This window comes from Balearica regulorum, chromosome W, assembly GCF_011004875.1.
Source record: "Balearica regulorum gibbericeps isolate bBalReg1 chromosome W, bBalReg1.pri, whole genome shotgun sequence".
NCBI lineage: Eukaryota > Metazoa > Chordata > Aves > Gruiformes > Gruidae > Balearica > Balearica regulorum.
Genome location: NC_046219.1, coordinates 6,081,497 through 6,091,522, shown reverse-complemented (window position 1 = coordinate 6,091,522; position 10,026 = coordinate 6,081,497). Strand labels below are relative to the sequence as shown.

Here is a 10,026-nt window from a genome sequence, read left to right as displayed (position 1 = left end):
AGCAATGCATAATTCCACTTAAAAATAAAAATCCACATAGTAGTTTGTCTTTCGCGAGAGGAATGGTGAATGGAACACGCTACACAAAGGACAGGGATTGTATATTTCTCAAACACAGTATATGTCATGCTAGTAAAAATAAAATACTAATCAAAATTCAGTTTTCTTAGAATTGTAATAGGCTGACTACTGTAATCACATGGAGTTTCTAGATGGCAGAAGGCTATTTGTATTTATGTACTGACATAACTCTTAGCACTGTGATATCATAAAAGTAGCTGCCTGCAGTCATTACTCATGAAGTTTAGGATTACTTCTAAGTATTCACTGCAGAGAAAGTTGTAACTCTCCTTTAAAAAAAAAGTCAGGATCAAAAGGGAATTATTTTTTTTTCAGCCAATAGGCTTTTGGGTATGAAATACAAATATTTTTGCAGCCACTAAAGGCAATAATAAAAAAACAGCAAGAGAAGCATGCTTTTCACAACTGAAGTATCATTATGTATGTGTTTTGATCTTTTTTTTTAAAAAGAAGGCTGTTTACAGTAATCAAAAGCCATTTTAAACCAAAAGAGAAAAATAAAGTATGAAATTACAAAATATTGCTTCTTATAACAAATGATAAAGTATAACAAACTTCATTCAACATAGTTAAATATTATTTTATAAAAGCATGAAAATGTCTGCTTTAAAAGAGTGTAAGACTATAAATAAACTTCTAAAAAGGTGCTGCAGTATGTCTTGCTAAATGCACCATGCTGGAAGCAAACATGTTCTTGAACATGTACTGAATTCAACTCTTATTTCTCTTTATGCTGTAGTCACTTGTTATTTTTATACTGACATACACTTCTTCAAACTAAGAAGAAAAAAAAATCTTAGTTGCATTTTACTGAATTTCAGCTACTACAGTGCAACTAGGCATTCTGCTCATTCTGGAACATCACACTGCTACATAGCAAGCCTCTCTGCAAGGAGCTATTTAATTGTTTTTTCAAGCAGATGATATATTCAGTGCAGTGAAAGGGAGGTTTTTATATCTGGTCTGATGTCTCAGCCAAATCCCAAAGTTACTCTAACAGCAAGTATTCTCCCAACTCAAAATGCCCCCCCTCGCTTAACTGGCTACACATTACTAACACAAATATAAAAAGTGCTTAAGAATCGGGCATTCTTGATTATATAAAACACACATCTGAACAACTTAGATTTCTGCCCCAAACAGAATTTTTGGAACAAATTAAAGAAAAGAGTGACCTGAAAATTAATGTCAGGCAATTTTTTCCACATACTGAACCATTTGCGAAAGAAAGACTATTTCTTTGCCAAAGAAAGCCTCCTGTGGAATTGATGGTCAAAACTGCTGGCTCTGAATTTTCAGAAATGAAGAGGAAAAATAATCTTCAGCTGGGGCTTCTTTTCTCACTTCAGTGGCTGTGAATCACCTGTTTGGCGGGGGGGAAGGGAAGGAACATCTGAAAAGCTAAATGGCTGTACACGTACTCTGATCAACATATTTGGCAATTCCAACATGCAATACTGAGCAGTGTCTTTAAAAGCCTTGATTCTCTTTGCTCCCAGGGTAACGACACTTTAACTCTGGAGCCAAGACACACAGAGTATGACCAAGTCTTTTTTTGCCTTTTGGTATTATTGGCAGTGAACACAGATTAGAGCTTGAAGAGGCCCGAAATACTGGATTAGAAGACTATGGAGCAAAAGCTCGCTGCTTCACCCAGTTACATTGGCCGTCACTCCCGGGAACCCAGGCTTCGCATTACTTACAGTACTCTAAATGTACTACAGTGATTTATGCATACCATTATGTACATATACACAGATAGGCTTGGGATACTTTTGATAACCAAATTTCATACAGAAGCTACTGCATCTTTATACTGCTTGTTCAGCTGTACTTCAGATAGATACACAGAATGCTTCAACATTTTTGTACATGGGTTAAAGTGTCCGTAAGAAAGGAACTGCTCTTAAAAAAAGTTAGTTGTAACTTTATGTACAAGTTAACGCACAAAGCAGGTAATACAAGAGACGACTAGATCTCCTGCGGGAATTAGTTACTATTAGTTTGTCTTGAAACTTCAACAATTAAGGAAATCAGTGTGCATTTTAATACTACTGCTGCACATACATTAAGACACTTTTTGGCACTTGATAAACATACATCATTATATCAGATTTAGCCTTCATTCCTAAGGCAAATAATTGCATTACATTTAGCCTATAAGGATGTATGTGTATTAAGCATAGTTTGCAAAATATGTGCCAATATACTTTTGTATAACTGTTTTCAACCGAAAATCTCTATGCAACTGGCTTTTTGGATGTGCAGAGCTTACAGTTAAAAATCAGTAGATCAATCTTTTTAATAAAACATGGTATTAAACTGATAACCTTATAATGAAGAATACTATTCTGCAATTTCCACAACAGAGTTTTATTAGATTTTATTCTCGTGTAATAATTACTGGGTAACTAGTCTGTATGTTCAAGCAAGTACACTCATTTATGTGAAAAGTATTTATTCAGTTGAATTTCACAAGGGCTTTGTTTCAATCTGTCTGTTCTCTCAGATTATTTCACACACTTCCATAGTAGGGGTCCGCTTTTCCTTTCTGAGCTGTTAGCTATTTTGTACAACCATTTTCAAATCAAATCTGTACTATCTGTTAAACAGTCTCATCTCATGAAAACAAGATTGTTTTCATAATAAAATATGGTATTGGTAAGAGAAAACAGGTCCCAGGTGTGTGAAAAACTGCAAGGAGCACACACTCAGAACTCTGACACTGCATCCTGCTTTAGGTCCAAGTGATTTCCTCAGCATTTGACAGGAGTGCATCCTTAAAAGGGGAAAATGCCATAACTGTAGACTGTTAAAAAGGAGACAACAACTGGTGCACTACAGGTACTGACTGCATGGAAATGATTTTCAATCTGCACTCTGAACCGCTTCTAAAAGGCTGCAAAAGATAGCAGAGAAAAACACATGCATTTATATCATACAGCAATGTACACATAAGACTTCTAAGAGGATACATTTCCAATGGAAAACATTTAAGGGGTCCACCAACTAGGTTAAAAAAATTAAAATTGGATAAATTCCTTCTTTTTTTTTATAATGACCCATAGTGTTAAAGAGTATTCTTGCTAAATAATGCAAACAAGATACCAAAGAATACGTTAGGTTTAATAGAACCATAAAGTCAAATCACAAAGCTTAAATTTGCTCAGTTATCTAGGAAATGAAAAGAGAATAATTGCACTGGGAATGCCAAGTAAATTCCAAGGCATGTCTTTTTTTATAGTTATCACTTGATTTCTGAAGGGCTGTGGTAGTGGGAGTTTTTCAGTATGCAAATAACAGAAAAAGTTAGATCCAAGCAAAATTATTCTCACTTTGAGTTTCAGCAAGAGTTAAGTACACCCCCACTCCTGAATTTTCAACTCCAAAACTAACAGTATATTTAGTATAGAAGGAGCATTCCATAATTAAACTGTATTAAAACGTTAGTGTGGACAATGGCTAGTTCATGAATAAAGGCAACATTTATTTTCTTTTTTTAAAAAATTTTAAATATAATTATTTGAAAATAGCATACCAATGGAACAGTTTGAGACATAATATTTCATAATCACAACAACATTCAGCAGATGATGTGCTAAGTCACCATCACTTTTTAAACAGCTTTAGCACTTTATCAATAGTCACTCTCCAGCTATGGTAATAACTAACCAGGATAGAATTGCCTGATTGTAAACATCCAAAAAAGGTTATCTTGCTAGCTACGTTGCAAGGATTATAAATATTTATCTTCCATACTCTTGAAAAAGCCTTTGATTTCTAAAAAATTTTTTTTAATTGTTTAGAGATTGTCATACCTCTCTTTTCTCCAAATTTTAAATACTTGCAAATAAGTTTAATGGAATCTTTTATTCAGATTTAAGTTCATCCATATGCCAGTAGCGGAAAAGAACCACCACAGAAGAATAGTGCTGTATGGTGGTGTTGTAATCAAGAATCTCTCTGTGCTACTGATGCAGCCTTAGTTTTGAAAACTAATCTCTTGCCAATTTCTGGTTTGTTCTGAAATCATTAACTTCATCTGCTGAAGTCTAATATCTGTACTTTCAGGCACTGTAGCTTAGTATAATGCAAGTTCATGGGATTCGTAGCAGAAGTATAAATTATATTTGTATATTTACTGTTTATAGTCTAGAAATTCAATTAAGTAATTAAGTCGGAGTGTTTACAGATTGAAACCAAGCTATCGGAGTCAGTCACACAGGGTAACCAATGAGATTTCAATGTGTTCAGCAGTCAAATCTAATTATCCTTCACTTGGAGCTATTCAGTCTGAAGTGATAAACATGCTAAATTTTTACAAGGCCAGAAGTAATTAGAAAGTAAGTAGAGGGTGTGTCCAAGAGAGATTGTGCTGCTCTGTTACTTAAAAGCTTTTTAAAGCGTTTTGGTAAGCTGCAAACAGTCCCTTCAAATTTACTAAATAAAAGAGCTTTTTATAGGAGGAGTCCTGTCTATTCAGCAAAAGTATTCAAACAATAAGAGGCTAAGATATTGCCTAAAAAAAGTTTTCCTTACTATAAACTTTAAATTCTTTTGAAAAGTCAGTGATACTAAATTCCTATGTGCATGTTTTACCATGTTGGACGTCAGACAGTTTAGTCACATTCATATTAAGTCTCCTAGAATGCATAACTTGAGGCTTAGCAGCTATTGCTATACAAAAAGTGTTGAAGAAACATATTTTTAAATGTAGGTTAATTACAGGTTAATTTTCCCAGTCTGTGCAAGGCAAACTCTCCTCTTCATCCTCTGATTCAGGTGATGCTTCCTTAATTCGTCGCAATGCTTCATGGATACTCCTTGTCAGAGGGTCAGTATCAGGCAGAATTGTAAAGGATTTTCTCAAAACATCTTTCTGCACTTTCTTCAGTTTCACCCCTTTCCTGATCTGTGCCAAGATGTTATTGCTATCATCTTCATCGGGAAAAGGAGGGAGACTTCTCTGCTCAACTTTTCTTAAGTGAAAGCTGCCACGCTTCAAAGAAGCCAGCACTTCATCCATTGGGGAACTCACTGCAGAAAAATCAAAAGACCTTCAGTATTATTTTTACTAAATTTATTCAGTCTTCTTTTGTATTTCATACAGACCAAAAAGTAGCCACATGCAATTAATATGATAGTCTCATACCATAAGCATAAAGGAGACTGTAGTATTTTCAGTTTTATCATTCTGTAGCTCTATTATTGTTTTAGCCTCCAAATTTATCTTCCCTATTACCAGGTCAAAACTGGATTATACAGACAATTATAATTTCTGAAACCAAGTAACTTCCTGTCAGGCAGGTAGCAGAACTTTTTGAACAAGATGGCTTTCCTGTTTGCACTCAAGAAAATCAAAACAGCTGCAATGAATCCAACATAATGAAAGTGTATATTACATTATATTTCTTGACTTTGAAACTCAGGTAATGAGTATGCATCTTAAGTATTGGACTGTGCATTCACAGAAATGTAAGCACAGAGGAGAGCCTACATTCTCAGCACTTGCATTTTGTGGCTGATTTTACCTACTGTATGGCTATTACTACATGCCAGTGAGGGAAACAGCAATGCAGTCAACTGCAACAGCATGCATTTTCCTCCTCCTCTGGATTCATGTATGTATCAGCACCTAGTCACAGCATGCCTATATTATTAATTCCCTTCCTTTATAATTAATGAAAACAGAGAAGTAAGAGTTAATACTTTATCATAAATCCTTCCTTTATCACCAATTTGAAACTAGTTCTCTGCAGAAATAAAAATCAGGCTTTGGCTCTTTGAAGAGCTACAAGTAGGTAAGATCTCTATGTCAGAGAATGTAATATAATAAAGTACAACAGTCCAAAATAGCTCCCACACACTAGCACATACAATGTGCAGCACATATCAATCAATAGATGAATATCCATCTCCAGGTTTTTTGTATATTTGTATATCTTTGTATATTTTTAAAACCTGTTTTGCATTTTTGAGTGGACTTTGTCCATCAAACTAACGGCCCAGACAGTTGGAATAGACACAAGGAAAAGAGAAGAAATAAAAGAAGAAAACAGGACTGCACATTTGAAGGAGGAAGGAAGGATTGTAAAATACTCATCTATCAGACAGACAAATTTCTGAAGCCGCTTAGACACTTGGAACATCTCAGGGAATACAGAGCAGCAGGTAGAGTGCTGTTGCAGATATTAATGATACTCTTAAGAGGGAGGATATAATTTGATTTTATATTTGTCATTTTATGATGTATAATCAAATTGCACACACAATACATGTTTTATATAAAATTGAAAAATAAAATGGGTATCAGAAAAATAAACGTGGAGCACAGCAGCATCAAAATTGATAATGAACTTAAGACACTGTACCTGTGACTTGCAAGACTCGGAAGAGCTTAAAAATTCTATAACTATTCAGTTGCTTCAAGGTTTTTCAGCCATTTAAGGACAATTCTAGAAGAAACACTCCTTGTTTCTGCCTGATAGATGAAAACAGTTCTAATTTTGATTTTATCTGGATGAGGGAAAATGCCAATTGAGGGATGTTTTCTGTAGTTGTAATTGACAGAGTCAGATAGAACTTTTAATAAAAGGTTATTATGATCATATTACAGTAGTGTGAACCAAGGCCCACCTGAGGTACTTTTTCTCAGTGACTTCCAGTAAAACAGTTCAGCTGAGCGCTTTTGAAAATCCCATCTCTGATTTTCAAATAAAAACTTTAATATAGCATGTTTCATCAAAACATCAAGATTATTTTGTTCAAACGTGGCTGCCATTCTCCCATTTTATATATGGGATAAAGGATAAATGGTTAAAAACAAGTAGCACAGAATCACAGTGAAGTTGTAACATCTCTCAGCTCAGCCTTATGATCTATTCACTCGCCTCAGTTACCAAAGAAGTTTTTGATCTTTTAACTTTTTATTAACATGCTTTGCTGAATGATTATAGATTTAATTCTTAATTGTAGTTAAATGTATATGTTCTTACTCGGCTCTCAAGGGGACTTGAGAGTTTGTGGATTTTTGTATGAAAATTTGAAGAAACCTTGAAGAAAGCATTCTCAAGGTTTCCTATGTCCCTAGACAAGTATTCATTTTACTAGGTCATAAATTATGTAAAATTCTGTTATTAAAAAAAACACTGCGCCCTCAGGTGAAGCATATGATATTTGCAGTGCTAGCTGTAAGCAAGATAGGAAAAAAGAATCTTTTAGGCAATGTTTAGCTCCATTTTCCAGCTAGTCTAACGTGGTATATCATAGGATCAGTTTCACAAGTGTTTTTTGTCTAACTGAACAAGTATACTGCACGCTGTCATACAGGTCCTAACATTTGTTTGAATTGCCAACATTTGTCAACTGAAAAGGATTTAGCAACTTTCCCATTAATATTAATAATTATAAATAAATCACAGTATACACTTCTCTATATAGCAATTCAAAAGAGGAATTGATGTGCATTACAATTAAATACACAGAAATGAAAACATTACCTCTCCTCCTGTGTAAACCATCTAGATCACTGGTTTTCTTAAGCAGCTTCTTGGCACTGACTAGCTGACTGCTATCAAACAGATGTGCTGTTGGGACACTGGAAGAGTGCTGGACTCCCTTCTCCTCACTCTGATGTTTAACAAAGCTGTCGCTTTTTTCTAAGGATTTGGTGTCATCTTCCTTGGAGGGCAAAGGTGGAAGCGGAGGTGGAGGTGGTGGAGGCAAAGGGAATGGAAGCGGTACTACAGTAACAGTCTCTGGTTGAAGCTCATTACTGGTGAGTGGAGAAGTACTAACATGAGGCAGTTCAGAGGTAACACCATCGGGAGGTAATGCAGTATCTTGAAGTTGCTCTAAGCTTGTGGATTCTTGCACTTGCAAAGGCTGAACTGTATTTTCCAATTCCACCTCTTCACTTTTCTCTTGGATTTGTATGGTTGCTGGCAAAGACTGAGACTGATCTACACAGGACACTGAGCTGGATGCACATTTTCTTCTTGCATGAGCCAGTCGTAGTCTAGTTGATTTAAGTATTACTTGCCCAGAGTACTGCTAAAGTGAAGAAGTTATTTACAATTAGATAAGTATATGCAAGACACTATTTTAGATACTAAGTACTCATCATTAGGGTTTGCCTTTCTGACAAGTAGAATTCATCTACTATTTTCATTCATTTTGCTCTGGGCATAAACCCAAGACAAATATATCCTCACCTTTATGCAAAAATGATCAGTTTTCTTAATTTATATTCTTGGTTAAGCCATAATTTACATGTGATTGGTCTAGTCAGGGATACACATGGGTTAAAGTCAGGATTTCACTAAGAACTCAATTGTACATTCAAAACTTTTTTCTGAAAACTAAAATTCAAAATTCCCTCTTGCTTCCCTTTTCTAAAACTAGTCAGTGGTGTGCACTGCAACAAAGTCCTCTCTGACCTAATATGCTGGCCTTAGATGTGAATCATACTGCTTAAAAAGGTATCTCTTGAAAATATCAAACATTTTGAGAATTTCCAAAGTGTTTTTAATTTAGTTCTTAAATTTGCTGCTTCAATATCTGTCTTTTCAAATTAGCTTCATCCATAGCCATTTTTACGCAAAAGTAAAAGCTACTTCTGAAATGCAGGTCTAAAACATTTTAGACAATTGTGGCATGCCTAAAGCAATAGAGATCGTATCAATATAAATGTGCTCATACATAAAGTCGGTTCATTAACAGGTGCTGGTTAAAATAAGTAAATTTGCTTTAATTTACAGAAGCTATGTAATTTTAAGAAGCCTTGCAAACAATAAGGATATGAAGAGTGTACTGCTAAGCAAGACAGCTTTCCAGTAAAGAAACTTCTCATACATATATTTTTTTATGTATTCAGCAAAACAACAATAAAAACAAGTCTTCACCAATTAATACAGTCTCTGTTTTCTTGCACTTTCATCCCTCTCCTTATTCTCTCCTTTTCATTCCATCTTCTATTCATTTTCTGACACTTACACTGTAATAGGAAGGGGCAGGTATTGGCAGGTGTTATTGCAATCAATGGTAGTGGGGGTATGTCAGATGATAATGGTCTTTGTGGGAAACACCATTTAGATTATACTTCTTTTTGGAAAGTTTCCTATGTATCTTGTCACAATGTGTAGATGTGGCAGCGAACAGAAGCTTATTATGGCACTGGGAATGCAACGGTCAGAGAAATTCGCTACCACCAATGCCATATTTTGTTGTAAATTTTCCAAAGAACAGTTAGCTATAAAATGACAGAGAATAGCTAATAGCATAGTATATAGTCCTGGAATGAGTGAAAATTTCTTTTGCAAAAAAATTGGTGGAAAATAACAACTCTTCTTCTGTTACCTGTTTAAACATGAGAAGTCTGTCCAGTGTTTTCTGTCGTTCCTGACTAACCCAGGAGCTCGCTCTTTCCTCTTCATCTTGTAGTTGATCTTGCTTCTGAGAAAATATACGGTAAACATGTAAATATTACATCCAATGCTATGGTTAGCATCATAAAAAAATTTGAATTAAAATAACTCTTCTACTAATTGTTAGGAATTACCTAACAATCTACTTCTCAAATAAACATGTTTCTGAACTTCAAAACTTTGCCTTTGTCTTCCCCTTAAAAAAAAATTTATGCATTTCATGTTTTATAACCTTGAAGAAATGCAAAGCTCAATAAAGAAAGATTTCAATCTGGAACTGGAGCACTCGAAGACTGGAACTTTTTACCTTGAAAGATGATAAATAACTAGACATAACAAAATATTATACTGAAAAAAATCCCATAAATTTAAAATTGTATAAATTATCCAGACAGAAAACCAGTATCCATTTTCTCTCATTCCAAAACCAAAATGACAGTTCAAATTGCAAGGTTGCACATTTAAAACAAGTCATATTAAAATTTTTACAGTGCAAGAACTCATTGCCACTAAGTTTTGA

General features: G+C 34.7%; 1 protein-coding gene across 2 annotated transcripts in view; it reads right to left on the bottom strand.

The window, feature by feature from the left end:
- Positions 1-3,547: 3,547 nt before the first annotated feature.
- The window catches only part of LOC104642371 (junction-mediating and -regulatory protein), a 134,035-nt gene continuing 127,556 nt past the window's right edge, over positions 3,548-10,026 (bottom strand). The window contains exons 8-10 of one of the 2 annotated variants that reach the window (XM_075738885.1): positions 9,439-9,534; positions 7,581-8,130; positions 3,548-5,118 (exon numbers count right to left, since the gene is read on the bottom strand). In XM_075738885.1, the coding sequence (XP_075595000.1) occupies positions 4,811-5,118; positions 7,581-8,130; positions 9,439-9,534 (954 nt within the window). In that variant the 3' untranslated portion in view covers positions 3,548-4,810. Of the gene's footprint in view, positions 5,119-7,580; positions 8,134-9,438; positions 9,535-10,026 lie in introns of both variants that reach the window. The other variant, XM_075738884.1, reaches the window with a different exon arrangement.